The sequence below is a fragment of the Onychomys torridus genome, chromosome 11 (assembly GCF_903995425.1).
Source record: "Onychomys torridus chromosome 11, mOncTor1.1, whole genome shotgun sequence".
Lineage (NCBI taxonomy): Eukaryota > Metazoa > Chordata > Mammalia > Rodentia > Cricetidae > Onychomys > Onychomys torridus.
The window spans coordinates 2,517,937-2,536,333 of NC_050453.1; the positions used below are offsets into that span (position 1 = coordinate 2,517,937).

At 38.8% G+C, this 18,397-nt stretch overlaps 1 protein-coding gene across 2 annotated transcripts in view; it reads left to right on the top strand.

Moving 5' to 3' along the window:
* Window positions 1-456: 456 nt before the first annotated feature.
* The window catches only part of Syt14 (synaptotagmin 14), a 160,187-nt gene continuing 142,246 nt past the window's right edge, over window positions 457-18,397 (top strand). For both annotated transcript variants that reach the window (XM_036202927.1, XM_036202928.1), the window contains exons 1-2: window positions 457-668; window positions 12,031-12,078. In XM_036202927.1, coding sequence (XP_036058820.1) covers window positions 656-668; window positions 12,031-12,078 — 61 coding nt within the window. In that variant the 5' untranslated portion in view covers window positions 457-655. The remainder of the gene's footprint in view (window positions 669-12,030; window positions 12,079-18,397) is intronic.

The following is an 18,397-nucleotide window of genomic DNA, read 5'->3' on the forward strand; positions in this document are numbered from 1 at the left end:
CAGAGCGGAGATCAGAGGTGAGTTTTCAGGCAAAACAAAACAAAATCCAATAGACTTTCACTGGGCGGGAATCCCGCGCATCTCCCATGCCGAGACCTGTCCGTGGTCCTGACCGCCTGTTCTGCGGCTCTCGCCAAGCGATGCTGGGTGGAGGTTGGTTGCAGAGGTGGCCGGCCGCTCTTCGAAGCTCAGCTCCTGCACCTATTTGGAATCCCGGCGGAGACCCTGCTAGGTTGGGGGCGGGCCAGGGCCAGGGCTGGAGGCGTGGCCTGTGCGAGGTGGGAGGGGTCGGGTAAGGGAAGTGGGCGGGGTTGTGGGGGGTACCTCGGGGGCGGGGCCTGAGGAGGTAGGTGGTAGTGGGTAAAGTCCCGGCTGTGGGCCAAGCTAAGGTTATCGAGAGGGGCGGGGCCTGGAGTGCCCGGGGGCGGGGCGGTGTCACGTGCTGACGGTGCGCCTCTGTGGAAGGTTCCGCTTCCTGCGCTGCCTGCTCCGGAGCTCCGACCCCACCCCGCTGCCCCGCCCCGGCTCCCCGAGGCCCAGCAGCCTGGCCCCGGGGCGGTCCCGCCCCTCTCGGCCGAGGCCTAGGCGCCTCCTCCCGCACCCCTCACTCCCCCGTGCTCTCCGTGCTGTTGGTGCGGTCCATGGCGAGCGCATCATGGCGATCGAAGGTAAGTGGCGGCCAAGCGACGCGCGGAGAAGACGCCCGGCGGGCGAGCGCAGGGCCTGGGAGGCCGAGGCGCGGGTTGTGGGTCCGGACCGTGAGGTAGGCGGCGGATGCGGGACACCGGCCTAGGCGCGGCGCGCGGTCCCCGCGGGCACTGGCCTACGCGATAGAGGCTCTGAGGTGCTGAGGAGACCCAGGTGCTACGGCGCTGAGGTGCTGAGGTACTGAGGTACTGAGGGAGACTCAGGTACTGAGGTGCTGAGGTACTGAGGTGCTGAGGAGACCCAGGTGCTACGGCGCTGAGGTGCTGAGGTACTGAGGTACTGAGGGAGACTCAGGTACTGAGGTGCTGAGATGCTGAGGTGCTGAGGAGACCCAGGTGCTACGGCGCTGAGGTGCTGAGGTACTGAGGTACTGAGGTGCTGAGGTACTGAGGTGCTGAGGTACTGAGGCGCTGAGGTGCTGAGGTACTGAGGTACTGAGGTGCTGAGGTGCTGAGGTGCTGAGGTACTGAGGTGCTGAGGTGCTGAGGTACTGAGGCGCTGAGGTGCTGAGGTACTGAGGCGCTGAGGTGCTGAGGTACTCAGGTACTGAGGCGCTGAGGTACTGAGATGCTGAGGTACTGAGGCGCTGAGGTACTGAGACGCTGAGGTACTGAGGTACTGAGGCGCTGAGGTACTGAGGTGCTGAGGTGCTGAGGCGCTGAGGTACTGAGGTGCTGAGGTACTGAGGTGCTGAGGTGCTGAGGCGCTGAGGCGGCGTTGGGACCCACCGGAGGCTGCCATTGACAGTGGGACAGGCGGACCCGCTCAGGGTGCTGCTCTCGCCTGTACGGAGCGGGCGTTCTGGGCTGGTGATATCCGCGCTATCCTCTTCTGTTGAGGATGTAGGGGAGCAGGACATCTGCGGGAGGTTAACCCTCTCATCTGACCCTCAAAATTGCTCGTCTCTGGGGAGAAGTAAATGCCTCTTTATGACAGACGCACTCAGAAGACGCCAACAGAAATATTTCACAAGTAGCTTGATTCCAATTAAGTTCCTGGATAAAGTAGGTGGTACTAATGTGTGCTTTCCCTTTCTTCTGAGAACATGGGGCTGGAGTGGCGTGTAATTTGCCTTGCTTTTAAAGAGAATATTGTGCAATTAGTATCATACAGAGCACCCACAGAATTTTGTTTCCCATGTAAGATGAACTCAGTGCAGAAAGATTTCCAGAACTTGCCTCTGGGACGTGTACATTCATGTGCAGGGTACCAATAGCCTAATCATCACTTGTCAACATTTCATGTGTTCCTCCTGGGTAAAACTTGGCACAGTAATTCCAATAGGTGACTGGTCCCTGTTAGTATACATACCTGGGACACAGCCATTAAACTATAGAATTGATTTAGCTGTGTGTTGCATGTTTTCTTCATTTTAGAGATTAAGTGCAGGACACATTGACATTATCTCAAGTACCTGCATTTGCTAAGATGATGGAGAATAAAATCTATTTGTAATCTTTGCTATTCCTGTTATTCAGGACAGCATATTCAACCCATTTTCTTCCCAGTACAGTTTACTAGAGCTGGAAAGCCAGGGAGCAGAATACACTGATTGATGTAGAATGCTTTGTTTTTCCAACAACTTTGTGGAAGAATTTCTTGTCAAGTCATAAAAATAAAATTTTATGCAGAAAATGAAGTATTGACCCAGACAGGATTCTAATATGATCTCATAACTTGTAACTTCATATTCTCCAGTTTTTCTTCAATCATGCATACCTTCCTCTGGCAGTTAAATGTTACAGCATTTTGCTCTGTCTTTTGTATCTTTAAATAATAAGATTTTCTAAAGATTCTCTATGTTTTTTGGTGCTGGGCTATACTCCCAGCCTATTTTTATACCTATGCATTTGTTTAACGTTTCCATGATATAAATATCAACACTTAGGCCTTCTCTAATTTGGCAAGGAAACTGTAGTTAATACATTTCAAGTAAAGGTGTCAGGTTAAGCCAGTCTTACTATGCTTTCTAGTACTTACTAAAATAGGTTCTATTTATACATACCATCCTTAATTTTTTTCACCTCTAAGTAGAATCTTATTTGCTTTGTATGATAATACCATAAGCCAGTGTTTCTTTTAAAGACCTGCTTGGTAGTCATACCTCTAAATGATAAAAGGATGACATAGTTACTTAGAAATTTACTGTAAGATAAAAGTTTTATACAAAGGAGGAAATCAGTAATTTAGTATTAGACTCAGAGGTAGTGAAACCGCTGAACACAGCTACTAAGAGCATGCCTAAGTACTACAAACACCAGTTCTTCAGAGCACAACAAGGCTTAGCAAAGGAATGCAGACAAAGCTAGAGATAAAGACTGTATTGTGGTTGTATTAGAAGTTTAGGAGTCCCGAGAGTATTTCATTCAACAATCTTCCTCATGAAATGGTTCTTAAAACATCCATTTCATTCACCTGTGAATTCAATGAACTTTTATTGAATACCAGGTATTCACAATGTTCTGAAGTTGACTTTGTGGGATCTTCCCTGTTACAATTTATGTTCTGATGGGACAGATAATTTTAAGCATATGGTTACAAAATAGTGTGTATACTAAGAGACTATGCATGCTTCCTTTGTATAAAAACATTCAATGGTGATAACTTCAAAACTGATTTTGAGGTAATAAATGTCATATTTTTAAGGTCTTTTATATTTGGCCTGAAGTTTTGTATTGCCAAGTCTGCTATTCAGCAACTTTGGTCTAACCCACCCTAGTTTTGCTTTCTTAAGCAATACTTAGAATACACTCTTTTGTGTGTGTGTGTGTGTGTGTGTGTGTGTGTGTGTGTGTGTGACCTCTTCCATTTGCAGACAACTGTATGCTCCTTGTTTCAAAATTTGAAATGTAGTGATGGAAAATTCCATTCCTCTTGTGTATTGAAGCTATTATAACTTTACTTTGCTTGTACTTAATTCCATGAATGTAGCTTAATATTAGAATAACCTTTTGTGAAACTTCTTGTTGGCTCAAATGAGATTGTATTCAACCAAAACTATAGACTGTTTTACTTGGATTACTCACTCTATTTGTGTATTCAGTCCTTTGTATAACCAAATTGTGTTGTGAATTGACAATAGGTGTTGTAGCAGTTAGGCATGCTTTTAGTAGCTCTATTCAGTGGTTTAACCTTGTGTTTAGTACCAACAGTTATTTTGATTTTTTTCTTCTGTACAAAACTCTTTACCTTATAATCCCAAATTATTTCTAGTAACCATCTCCTCCTTTACCAGTCAGAGGTATGACTACTAAGCAGGTCTTCATAGAAAGTTAGGTTGATGGTAATACTGTACTGAGCAAAGAAAATTCTACTGGGAGGTGAAGAAGTTCCCTCTAAGTGGAAGTACACTTAAAGGTATTTTCTTTAGTATTATTTTATGTGTATAGGTGTTTTGCCTGCATGTGTGTTTGCATACCATATGAGAGGGGCTGGTGCCCATAAAGTCAGAAGTGGGCATCAGATTCCCTGGAACTAAAGTTATAGATGATCATTAGTAATCATGTAGCTTCTGGGAATCACACCTGGGTTTTTTGGAAGAGAGGCCGATGCTCTTAATTGCTGAGCTTCAGTCCTACAAGTACACTTTCTAAAAGGCATTTCCAAAAATGGGCAGCTTATAAGTCCTAGCTATCTAGTGGTTCCAGATTGGAATCATTGTTTTACTTAAGCTGTCTTGACATGCCATTGGCTATCCAGGACATAGACTTCTTTATCAATCCAACTTTGTCGACTATTCTCTCTCTCTCTCTCTCTCTCTCTCTCTCTCTCTCTCTCTCTCTCTCTCTCCTTCCCAGTCTCTCTCTTCCTCTCTCCCTTTCTCCTCTCCTTTCTTTCAAATTATTTATTTTTATTTTATGTGAATTGGTGTTTTGCCTGCATGTATGTCTGTGTGAAGATGTCAGATCCTCTGAAGATAGAGTTATAGGCAATTGTAAGTTGCCATGTGGGTACTGGAAATTGAACCCAGGTCCTCTGGAAGAACAGCCAGTATTAACTGCTGAGCCATCTCTTGTTGACTATTTTCTAATTTTGAAGTTTTCTCCTGACTGCTTAGTTTTCTCTACTTATCTAAACCAATGTTCTTTGTGTTTCTGTTTTCAACTCTGTTGCTATTATCTAGTCTATTCATACTTCTCATATTGAACAGTTTTCTAACACTTGTAGTCCAACTATAAATTCATAGAGGATGAAGTCTTTTTCAAGTAGCACCTGAGCATTTTATACCCTCAATCCACATTTCTTGAATTATTTCATGGAATTCTGTACATAGTCTTCATAGATTACACCCATTGTCTTGATGCCTGTCTCTAGCAGAATTTTTCTGTAGTGGATAGATAGCTTCACTTACATTTTAAAGTAGTAGCTAGAGATCCTCACTTGGATGTACCAAAGCAATCCAAAATGTCCACCTTACAACATTCAGAATGGCCTTAAGTTGTCACCTGTCCCTCAGATCTATCCTTCATACTTCCCACACCTCCTTATTTTGTGCAGATTCACTGGCTGAGTGGCATTTAACATTAGCTGGACATTCAGGTTAGAAACCTGGATATCAATTCCATCATATAGTTCCCTAAATCCTTTAATGTCTGCATCTTAAACAAATTTATTTTGCTTAGTGTTTACACTTCTGCTCATACACTTATTAAAAAAATGATTTGTCAGCACTTGGGAGGCAGAGGCAGGTGGATCTCTGTGAGTTCAAGGCCAGCCTGGTCTATAGAGCTAGTTCCAGAACAGCCAGGACTGTTACACAGTGAAATCCTGTCTCAACAACAACAACAACACACATCCAAAACCACAAAAAACTAACCCCTCCCCTCCAAAAGGAATGATTTGTTTAGTTTCTTAACAGTTTTACCTCCCTAGTTCACATTTTTGAGATTATATGCACCCCCCCACACCCTTAGTAATACCTTACTTGAATCTAATAAGTTATAACCTTTGATTTATTATTTTTTAAGAAGGAAGAAGTAATGATAATTTAGCAAGGTGTTATTCATTAACAAACTCCTAAGAGCCATACATATATTCAGAACAATTCCTTATTTTCATGCTTTTAGGACCATGGTAGACTTAATCTTCAAAATAGTATTTTTAGCTCATCATGAAATAGAGATTAATAGAATGTTAAATTATTTTCATTGTACCTTACTATACAGTAATGCATATTTATAGTTTTAAAAATTTTTGATCTGGTGTAGTCAACTCAGAAGGATTTTGTTTTGTTTTCAGTTAACTAGAAAATTCATTTACTAGACCATACTTTTTGTGCACACACACTTATTAGGGATTTCCTGTTTTGTGTTAGTAGCTTTCTAATAGTCGAAAACACTAAAAACTAAAATTTAAAGAGTAGTTCAGTGGCTGGAAAATTAGATTGATTTGTCAGTAAATTTAATTTTATAAGGAAAATTTATATTTAGAAAAATTATTAATTAAATGCAGAAGGATTTATGTGGGTCAAATGAGATACTATGTTGAACAAACGTTTGCTTCTCCATTTTTTAAATTTAGCATGTGGGTATTCGGGAGAGAGGAAAGGAGGGAGAGGGAGAGCAGACGAACACACCTGTGGGGCAAAGGACACGTGGGTATAGTTCATCCCTGCTACCGTAGGCTCTGGTGACTAGACTCAGCTAGTCAGGCTTGTACTGCAAGTGCTTTTGTTCACTGAGCTGTCATGTTGGCCTGACAAGCTATTGCTATAAAAGTAGACTTGGCTATTCTGTGTGATGCTCTGGTAGTGGTTGGTATGCTTCCCAAAGTTTAGGCTAGGAGTTAAGTGTAGAAAGGACTTGACTTGTTCAGATTGTCTTAATTCTACTGTAATTATATAGCAGCAATGCCAATTTAGGAGGGTAATTTTTAGAAGTTTGGAGACCTAATGGTTTTACTTTTTTTCATTAAGAAAAAAATGTAAAGAACAGCATGTGTGAGGAGGCTACCATTTATTTTGGAATATTTACACAAGCAGGTTTTTGAAATTCAGTGAAAACAGGTGCTGAAACCATTCAGGAGTCTTCTCTGTTTCCTAGGCCTAAACTCTGACATCCTTTTTGAACTTCATGTTTCTGGTATTCACTGTGGACAGCTCATCATAATATTAAACTTCTGTCATAGATACCCACTTCTCCCTCTTATGACTGTCACAGACAAACCTGCTGTGCTATGGTGTCATTTTTCCTATTAGTTGTGGATTTGGTTTTGGAAATTTTTAGAATTGCCATTGATCTACCTCCAGCAGCTATTCCAACTTAGCAGAGTGCGTATGCAACATGAAAGCTAATTTTTTTTTTTTGTTTTGGGATGATTATTATTACCACTTTACAATAACTACATTTTCTCACCTACTCTTCCATATAAACAAACACAGGCGTGTAAAGACAGTACTAGATAGATGATACTGACTTAGAATGATTCTTTATAACACTGTGCTTTTAAGATCAGAGACCCAAACTAGTATGAGTGGATGGCTTAAATTGGGGACTAGTCTAAAAATACATCTCAAAGTCAGAGGTCTAAATAGGTTAAGGTAATTTGGGGCAGTTGGCAGCATAAACTGGAAAAGTTTAAAGTTTTTCCTTATGTACAGGAAGTAGAAGAACTTACAGAACTTAATGGTTGTGACTACTTTCTTGGATGAATTTAGGAAAAAATCTTTAGATAAGATGTAATGTAAAAGACACTAAGTTTTCAGTGTCTGACCATGAAAAGAAATCAGTGAAGCTTGTAGGTGGAGGTGATTTAGGCTAGTGATCAGAACCCAATAAAGTGAATTTTAAAGAGAACTCTTACAAGAAATAAATTTCAGGTTAGTTCCATCCTTGACACCTGCATGTACTTGATGGTGCATTTTCCCTTCTGTAAACATGTAGGAAAATAAGTAGGTAACCTGTAATGATTTTCACCCGCCTCTCAAAAATAACCTAGTTACCTACTAGGCACATTCACAGTTGTATGCCCATTCATATACAAACATATGAAAGTACACAATCAACACATATGTGCCCCTGACACACCTGTTCTCTTATCTCCCTTATCTTTGCCACTGTAGAGGACTGTACCCTATTTTTCTTGTTCCTACTTGGATTTGCCTGAGGACTGAAGTGTCATCCAGTGTGTCTTAATTTCATGTTGCTAAGATGATTATTTCAAGACCAGTGTTCTGTTCATATTACCTCCAAAGACAATTTTCATGAAATACACTTTACTTAAATTACCTTGCAGCACTCAAAAGCAATTCCATAATTTCCTATTTTTGTACAAATGAAAAAAGTTCATTTTAACTTTTCTTTTTTTTTTTTTCCTTTTTTTGTTTTTTGGTTTTTTGAGACAGGGTTTCTTCTCTGTGTAGCCTTGGAGCCTGTCCTGGAACTCACTCTGTAGTCCAGGCTGGCCTTGAACTCACAGAGATCCACTTGCCTCTGCCTCCTGAGTGCTGGGGTTAAAGGCATGCACCACCACCACCCAGCCATTTTAACTTCTTAATTAACTTCATTCATTATTAACTACAATATTTGAATTTTTTAAAACACTAATTAGCACTCTTGGAAACTTTAGCCATTAGAGTTTGTACTATAAAATAATGAGCTAGCTAAGTTTATTTCCAAATTCCAGTCTCTTATGTTAGTTGTGTGATTTTTTAAAAATAAGTATTTTGACAGATTTGACAGTTGTCAGTTAACTAAGGCTTTCACGTGTGTCCTGTGGTAAAAATGCATGCTTATGGGTACACATACACACACAATAAATAAATGTAAAAAAGATATATATGTAAAGGTAGTTTTTCATGTCATTCCACAGGGTTTTTGTTTTGTTGTTATTATTAATACTAAGCATTGTAAAAACTACTGTTTTATACTTAGGACTAGGTGCATGAAATAAAATAACCAATTTATATTAAGTATGTGGAGAGTTTAGTTTTAAGGATTTATTTTTACTTATTTATTTTGAAATAAAATGTAGAATGTGTGGGTGCGTGTGCGTGTGTGTGTGTGTGAAAGAGAGAGAGAGAGAGAGAGAGAGAGAGAGAGAGAGAGAGAGAGAGAGTGTGTGTGTGTGTGTGTGTGTGTGTGTGTGTGTGTGTGTGTGTGTGTGTGAATTTGAATGTAGATGCCCACAAAGGCCAGAAGAGGGCATCAGATCCCTGGAACTGTTAAAGGTAATTATGAGATACCAGACATGAGTACCAGGAACTAAATTTTGGTCCTCTGCAAGAGCAGTATGTATTTTTACCTGCTGAGCCATCTCTTCAGCCCAAGAGAATCTTGCTTTAATAATAGATGTTAAAAAGGTGCAATCTGGTTCCATGAGTAAAGTATGTAACTCAAATTTAAGTTACAAATGTTGACATTTAGAGGATGTGACTTAATTATTGTATAGAAGAAATACTTCAAGTAACCTGTGAAAACATCATAGACCTCAATATAAATTATGGTTCTTGTTATCATGTGGTTTTTCTAGTATCTTGAAAACAACCCATTAAAATTGAGTGAATACCTACTTGTTTGACTAATGTCAGTTTTAAAAAATGCATTCATAGGTATATTTCATTCTAGCTCTTCAGCAAGTTTTCTGTTGTAGTTCATTGATAATATTACAAGTAATACTGTATTTGACAATGGAGTTTTATTGCATAATAATAATTCTTCTTTAGTTTTAGCTTTGTGCTTAGTGTTTCTTCCTTGCTAAGACTGTGTTCCTGATGCTTAGTATTATTGTTATTGATCAAGGAAGAAGGAACATTTTTACAACCAAATTAGACTATAGATTTAACCTACTTTGGTGATAGAAATACTGTTTTCTAGTTTTTTTTTTTTTTTGCTTGTTTCTTAGATGACCCACTTTTTTTTTTTTTAAATCAATAATCACTTTTTATTTCTCACATAATTGCTGTAGGAATTCTGTCTCTTGTAACTGAACTGTTCATAATAAGCTTCTATAATGAACTAAAATGATTACACAATTTAATATTATTATGTAAAATTTAGGTAATTCATACCATAGCTGATAAGGTTAAACATATTGAGCTTACATTAGAGTAGTGGCATTATGTTTTTGAGTGAAATAAATACATACTTATAGTGATTAATAAAATTACTCTTAAGTAAGAGTAATCAGTATATTTATGAGCTATAATGTTGTGTTTTTATATATACACATATTGTACCAAGACGTATCTGCCACTTTTCCTCCTTTTTTTTTTTTTTTTTTGGTGGAGCTGAGGATCGAACCCAGGGCCTTGCGCTTGCTAGGCAAGCACTCTACCACTGAGCTAAATCCCCAACCTCCTACTTATTTTTTTGTGGTGAGAACATTTAAAATCTGCTGTCTCATTAGTTTTTAAGACTGTAATAAATGATCATAAAACCATCATATATTGTGCAGGAGATCACTGAAACACATTCCTCCAGTTGGGTTTAATTTGTCTTCTGTGTCTGGTTTTTTTTTTTTTTTTTATCACTCAGATTAGTGTTTTTTCTACTTATTGATACTCGTCCAAATATCAAAGTAGTTTTTGTAGAGACTCTATAGCATTCCATTGTGTATGCATATCATAAAGTTCCATCACTTGCTATTATCTTACCAGATATACCCATCAATTCTTCTGGGTATATAACCAGGAGAAAGACATGCATATGCATAGACGAATTTCTAAACAGTCTTATTAAATAAGAAACAGAGCCAAATACAGGGGTAATAGCAAAAGAGATCAGAGAAATAGTGAATAGCCACAACTAGCCTTAACTTACCACCATGCCATAGCTTCCCTAGAGAGAGCTTCTTCCTGTCTAACCTGTGCTTTATTACCTTCCTGTTCTGCCTTCTCATTGGCTCAAAGCCCAGCCAATTCACTTCCTCGTCACTGCCTGTCTGTACAGACTTTCGGGTCTCTGTGGTTGTTGGTACTGGGATTAAAGGCATGTGTCACCATGCTTGGCTGTGTCCTTGACCACACGCTGCCTGTCATGTGATTGAATTAAGGGCATGTGCTACCACCACTTCTGTTTTATGGCTCACTATGACCTCTGATCTCCAGGCAAACTTTATTTTAAATAAAATATCACATTTCAGCACAAATAAAATATCACCACACATATGTGTATTAAAGAGACATACTTTAAAAGACTTATAGCAAAATTAATACATACTCAAACTCAAGCCAGTCCAAATGCTTATGAACTCAAGTTTATGTATATATAACTATATACAGGCTTGTATACATATTTATGTATATTTAAACACAGTGGAATTTTGTATAGCAATGAAAATGAATAAATCACAAGTAATACATTGGGTTGATTTCACAAATGTACTGAAAATAGTAAGACTAAAAAATGTCTACTCAGCAACCCCATTTGTATAAATTTTGTAAGCAGATGTAACAGCTTTTAAAAACTCAGGAGAGTAGTTCTTTGTGTAGATTTGTGAAGATGAGTAGACTTCGGAGTTGGTGGCTGCCTGCTGCGTCTGGCCTTAGTTTGCTGTAACTCAGGTGCATGCTTTGTGATAACTGTTTGCATGGGGCTTTATCAATGTTTGTAATTTCCTGTATTTGTGTTAGGAAAAAAAAATGTCTTCCAAAGAAGTAACAGGTTTTTTGTGAGTGTGGGGCTATATTATTATTATTTTTTTTTTATCATGTAATCTATTAAGTTTGTCTTCTTACAAATTTATAAGAGGGGGTAGCTGAGAATGGGGCAAGGGCCACACTTATAGCTTATGTGGTAATATAACTGGAGCTTCTATAGGGTTGACATTTAGAGTAACTGACCTGTGTGTGCTAGGGCTTGGGTACAAAGTGGGTCCTCCCCTGCTGTGCTTCTTTCCAGATGATAGGAAGGGGGCACATAGGAAATGGTGATATAGTCTCCCCCTTCCAGAAGCCTTTCAACTGGAATAGCCTACCAAATAAAGGAAGAGTCATCATTCCAAAAATTATAAAGCCCTAATTTCTGGATTATTTAGAAAAATTAAAGCTGTTATATTTAGTTTCATTAACCTTGAAGAAAATAATTAGGGAACTTTTTCCTAAGATCATTTTCAGGTGCTTATTTAGCATGATTTTTTTGTTTTGTTTTGTTTTTGTTTTTTTTTAGAGACAGGGTTTCTCTGTGTAGCTTTGCGCCTTTCCTGGAACTCATTTGATAGCCCAGGCTGGCCTTGAACTCACAGAGATCCGTCTGGCTCTGCCTCCGAGTGCTGGGACTAAAGGTGTGTGCCGCCACTGGCCGGCAATATGAGTCTTTGTAACAGTAAAATTTAGGCCATTGTCTGCATTTTTAGTTGCTAATAAACTTTTTTTTTTTTTTATAGGTGGAGAGAGAACCTGTGGAGTACATGAACTTATCTGTATTAGAAAAGGTAGGCCAACTCTCTGCATGGATATTTAAATACTAAATGAATACTTACTAGGATATAGTATGATAATTTAAATATATAAGACATATAATTTAATAGATTTTAGCACTTATTATCTATATTATGGACTCGAGCACACTGGAGTCCATGTTGTTTACTATGTGGCTACTGAGGGTTGCATATTTCATTTTGATGGATTAATAAAGTCAAGTCTGGTTTTTATCTTTTTTCTGTTCTTTTTCTTTTTCTTTTTTTTTTTTTTTTTTTTTTTTTGGTGTGAGTAGGCAGAGAACAGAGGGCTTGATTTTTGTCCTCTTCCGGAATCTGGGTGCATATTGGCCTCTAACTGGCTTCTGTTATGTTACTGTGCCCTATCAGAGTAATGTAAGCAGTTGGTTGAAATTCAGATTGGGAACATATACAAAGACCACACAACCACATGACACCAACAACTGCCTGTGCTTCCCTAGAAGGAGCCAGCTGGCAACTAGGTAGCTCAACAAAGTAGCCCAGGAAAGGTAATTCAGATATTAGGTGGAAGGCAAGGAACCTGGTATTCTCTAGGTTTTAAGAAACGTGGAGAGATTCCAGTTCATTAGGAGTGTTCATGGCTCTGAAGTGCTGTGAAGAAAGAAGCAGGGCCGGAGGGAGTGAGAAGAGAACCTTCATTCCCTGGTCACTCCTGCCTGTGTCTCAGCAAGGAGCCTTTCTTTCTTTTCTCTCTTCAGCTGAGCTGGCACTCCTGAGTTTGGCCAGAAACCCAAAACCTACCCTGACCTTTCACCTTGAGGAGGTTGGAGCAGTGTTTGTGACTTATGGTATGATTGACATGCCAGCAAAATGTCAGTTATTTTCAGTCTTGATAGCTCTGGAAAATTTTTAGCTGCTCTGGAATTGAAAAAAAAAGGTTTTTTAAACCTTCTTAGGTGAATTCATGTGACTATCACTGATGTGCTTATGCTAATTAGTTTATGGGTAACTGCCTGTAGTGCTGTCATTTAAAGACGATCTACTTTCTTCATTAACATGTAGGTTATTGTGTCTTTCCTTTGGTACTAGAAAGGGAGAAATTGAAGTCAGTTTTCTTGATTTGTATATCTTATCAAAAATAATGACTATCAAATTTGTATATTTTTATGTAAATATTTTCTCTTATTGTATTTTATTTATTTTTATGCATTACATTATTTTAATCCTATTGAGAGTTTTAAATAATTGTATAGTTATCTTGTCTCACTAAAATTTTTGAAAAATTTTTACTTGATGAGACAGCAGAAATTGCTATACAGATCATTTGGAATCACACTTCATCATAGCTCAAAGGCTGAGAAGCAATTCAGTTGGAATCAAAAGCAACTGAAGCAGTACTCCGGTGAAGAAGGATTCAAGACAAGACTAGAGACAGCTAGAAGGAAACTGAGTGGGAACACTGGGGAAAGGCAATCAGGATAGCTGGTGATCTTAATAGACCACTTAATTTGGCTGAATGGTTTTCTTCTTAGCTAGAGTCCTGTGCAGAGTCTTGCTCACATTACTTTGTATTTAACTAGCCTTTCCACTTTTTTTTTTTTGTGCTGTGGAATCTTCATTCTGTGATTATTTATTTACTTTTCAGATAAGGTCTTAGATGGCTCAGGGTTGCCTTGAATTTTCTGTGTAGCAGAGAAAGATTTTTGAACTCCTGATCTTTTACCTCTACTGGCCAAGTGTTAGGATTACAGGTGTGTGCTGGTGCCATGCCTGCATGCCTGCTTTTACGCATTGCTGAGGATTGAGCCTAGGACTTCCTGTGTGTGCTAATCAAATACTCAACTACTGAGCCTATTCACACTATAGTCACTTCACGAAAAAAAAAATATTTAGATCTCTATTTCCTCAGCATTTAATAGTATCCTATTCTAAATGTTTCATAAATGTTTAAACATTTAAGACTGAAGGCTAACATTTCTACATTTTAAGCTAGACTCACATAGACCAGAACATATGAAGGTTATATAAACTAGAATCATGGTAATTAGTGTCAGTTATTCTGATAAAATGATACCAAGTCAACCCCCCCCCCCCACACACACACACACTTTTAAAGGTAGGCTTTCCTATATCCCATGCTGGCATTCAACTTACTAGGTGTCTGCGGCTGGCATTAAATTTCTGAAATTTCTACCTCCACCTCCCAGTGCTGGGATTTCAAGAGTGTCTACCATGCCCTGCTTAATGGTGAATTTCTTTTTACTTGTGTATTCTGTCTTTTGCTGGCTGTTCTATCTGTAACACAGAATATATGAGAGAGTAGCACCTGACTAATTTCACTTACCATTTTTCCTTTATATTGGTTTTTATTTAGTTTTGCATGTTCCTTGGTTAAAGCTCATGTGGATGGCCTTTAAGTCCTTGCTCTTTTATCGAACTTCTTGATATTTTTATTTGGATGTCAATAGAATAGCAGATGGACTCATCTAAAAGACATGTCTTAATTTCCTAAGTGAGCCTTCACCTTCTAATGAGCCCTTCTCATCTCAGCTAATAAGTAGCACTACCTTCTTGCATAGGTCCTAACTTAAGACTCTTCTATATTTCAGTCTTTTGTCTCCCACTTATAATGTGTAGTTGTCAGATTCACTTGTGGTGTGTTTTGAATCCGTCTTCCCCTGCCCTGTTCTGTTGTTGGCATTGTAGTCTTGAACCACTAGAGTAGTTTTCTGGTTTTTTCTTACATGCTGTCCTTCTTATAGTAAGCATCAGTGATTTTTAAAATTGTAAATTAGACTATATCACTTTGATGGTTGGAATTGTTCTGTGGATTTCCATTGTACCTGGAATAAAATCAAAGTGCTTCACTTAATCCACAGAGCAGTAACTTTGAGTCCAGAATGTCATCTACATATCATCAGCTTTGAGGTATAAACCATTCTATAAAAATGTGTATGAGAACTTACTACTGGAGACCTGTGGGTAGGGAGACTCTGAAGAGGAATATTGCTTCTAAGATTAAAAGGTCATGATTATGTACCTGTTAGAAATAGTAAAATTACTTACCTTCTACATATTTGTCTTAGTTATTTTTTGTTATGGTGATAAAATACTCTTGGCAAAAGCAACTTAAGAGAAAAATGCTTTGTTCTGGTTCACAGTTCCATGTATAGTCCATCATGACTGGGCAGTCATGGTGGCAGGAGCTTGAAACAGCTGGTCACATTGCATCTTCAGTCAGAAACTAGATGAATGATGTAGCAGCTGGCTTGCTCCTTTTTATGCAGGTCAAGACCCAAGCTTAAGGAATGGTGTTGCCTATGACTAGGGTAGGCCTTCCTAAATCTGTTAACCCAGTCAAGATTATCTTTCACAGATCTGTCCAGAGGCTAACCCTGCCTCTGGGGTCCATTCCTGCTGTATAGGAGCTCTGCTTGCTTGCTTTCTCTTAAGATCCCACTTATTAACCTATAATAAATTATTTTCAACCTCAAAATAAACTAAAATAAATAATCTTCACAAGTGTGTATGTTTGGAGTCTTACATCCTAGCTGATTCTATATTCTGTCAAGTTGATAATGAACAATAGCTATATTGTTCTCAATACCCTTTTGCATTCCTACCAGAAATAAATGAACTCCCTGCTCTGTCAGCAGTGTCTTTTGGATATTTTTGTTGTTTTTGCATGTGTCTGAGCTGTTTGTAGAGTATACCAATGATCTGAAAGATACCTTAAGAACCTGCTGCTTCAGAAATGTCTGCCTACTCATCCTTTAATATTTGCTAAATTAGGGTCCATTTAATCTTTGAAATTCATGTCAGATATATTAAAATGAAAGAGAAAGATGTTCCAGCATTGTCATCTAAACATATCACTACAGTATATCAGATTATTTTGCTTCCATCATGGGAAACAAGAATTATGGACCTGAATTATGAGACTCAGGACGAAAGGTGTTTTGTAGACAAGGAAGGGAGGTTGGTGAAAAGCTGACATAGGACAATCTAGGACAGTGTCCAGAATAGGCAGATCTGAGTTGTCAAGGGCAGGCTATTTATAGAATACTGTATCTATTTTATAGTATAGCTGTGAGCTATGTGGTGTTCAGTTTTCTCCCAAGTATAGAGAAGACTCCATCCCCACCCTATTCTTCTTCTGAGGTGGGATAAACAAAGGAGGCTGAGATATGAAGAGAAAGGCTATTTAGTAATACAGTCTGCTGTATGTGCAGAATGTAAACCCTTCCATCTCTTAGTATAAGACCTTGTAATTGTAAGTTGGGTCTCTGTCTCTCTTTCTCTCGTGTGTGAGTGTGTGTGGTGTGTGTGTGTGTGTGTGTGTGTGTGTGCACGCGTGCGCGCATTATCAGTGTGTGTGTGTATATGTACTTGTGTGTGCAGGTGTATGTGAAGGACAGAAGTCCATGTTGGCTATCTTCTTGTGTTGCTCTATTTTTTGAGACAAGATCTCTCACTGAACATGGAGCTTGCTGATTTGTTCAAGATATCTGGACATCAAGCCCTGGAGATTTTGCCTGTCTCTACCTCCTTCCTACCATTTCTAGTTTCCACATGGGCACTGGGGATCTGAATCTATGTCCTTGTGCCTGACATGGTAGGAACTTTACTAGCTTAGCGATCTCCCCCACCCCCCCCCCCCTTTTTTTAAATTGGCTTGTATGTCCACTTTATTGTTTCGTCTTCATTCTGATAGCCATTTACTCTTTGGTGAAAGAGACAGTGGAATTGGATTCCAGTGCCCTATGAAAGGCAACAGTGGCAGACAGCCAGTTTTAGAAGCTTGCTGTATATATCCAGCAATTTCCTTCTGTAGTAGATAAAAACCAAGAGTGTGCTGAATGCCTGAAGGTTATGAAGTAGAGGATGGGTTTCTTGTGTTACTGGTCTTGAATGTGTTGATACATATTTAATATTTTAGCATTTGTCTAATTGTGGGCACTGTTCTAAGTGCTGGGAATTTTGTGGTTAATAAATGACAAATGAGGGCTAGAGAGGTGGCTCAGAGGTGAAGAGCACTGACTGCTCTTCAGAGGTCCTGAGTTCAATTCCCAGCGACCACATAGTGGCTCACAACCATCTCTAATGAGATCTGGTGCCCTCTTCTGTACACATAATAAATAAATAAATAAATCTTTAAAAAAATGATAAATGTTATGATCTCTTGTGGCTTATAATGTTTGGGATAACAGGATATAGACAATAAACAAATCAAATTATTCAAAATATCTGTAATTGCTGTAAAAACAGTAGAATACAATGGGGTGTGTGTGTGTGTGTGTGAGAGAGAGAGAGAGAGAGAGAGAGAGAGAGAGAGAGACCCTCTGACTTCAGATAGAACAGTTCAGTCAGGTGATTATAATTTTATTTTATAAGAAAATGTTTTGCTGTGTATATGTTGTATACAGTGTGCATGTCTGGTGCCCATGATGTCAGTAGAAGACATCAGTTCCTTTGGAAATGGAGTTAGAGGTGGTTGTTAGTCACCACATGAATGCTGTGAATCACACCCAGGTTCTCTACAAGATCAACAAGTGCTCTTACTCCCTGAGCCATTTCTCCAGCCCCTGAGAAGATAACATTTAAGCTGAGGAACAGGTCTGCCTGCTGAGGAAGAAACACACAGACAGGAGAAAGTCACAGTTCCTGAGCAGGAAAGTACAAATGCTCTGAGGCAAGAACTGGGCTGTGACTCTTTAAGGGCCTGAAAGAAGTATGGTTAATGGCTAAGTAGTGAGTGAGCACAGGAAGGTTATTGAAATAAAGTGGGGGAGGTCTGTGATGGCTGTATTGTGTAAGACTTTTTGACCTATGCTAAAGATTTGATAAGATAAAAAGGTAGATTATTCAATCTACATTTAAAAGGCAACTACTAATAGTAAATACTTTACATTGAATTGGATTTTTGTATAATGTATACAAATTATGTATATTGCTACAAATTTGAGATTGATTTATATAGATATGATAAGATAAAAAGGTTAATGAATCTACTTTTAGAAGGCAACTACTAGTTTTAAATATTTTACATTGGATTGGATTTTTGTGTATTGTATACAAATTTTGTATATTGATACAAATTTGGGATTGATTTTGTTTGAAAATAATGTACATATATTTCTAATCTTGTTCAAGGCATTGTACCTATACAGTTCATTTAACAATGTAATGCAATTTGCTAATCCTTAAGTTATTACCAGCTATTTAGGATATAAAGAAATGTAAGTTAATAGTTAGCCATTACAATCGAACTTGTATTAGGTATGTTTTCAAGGTCAAGCAGAAATATATTTTAGATAGACAGGTCATCTTGAAACACTTCAGAGACCTGCAG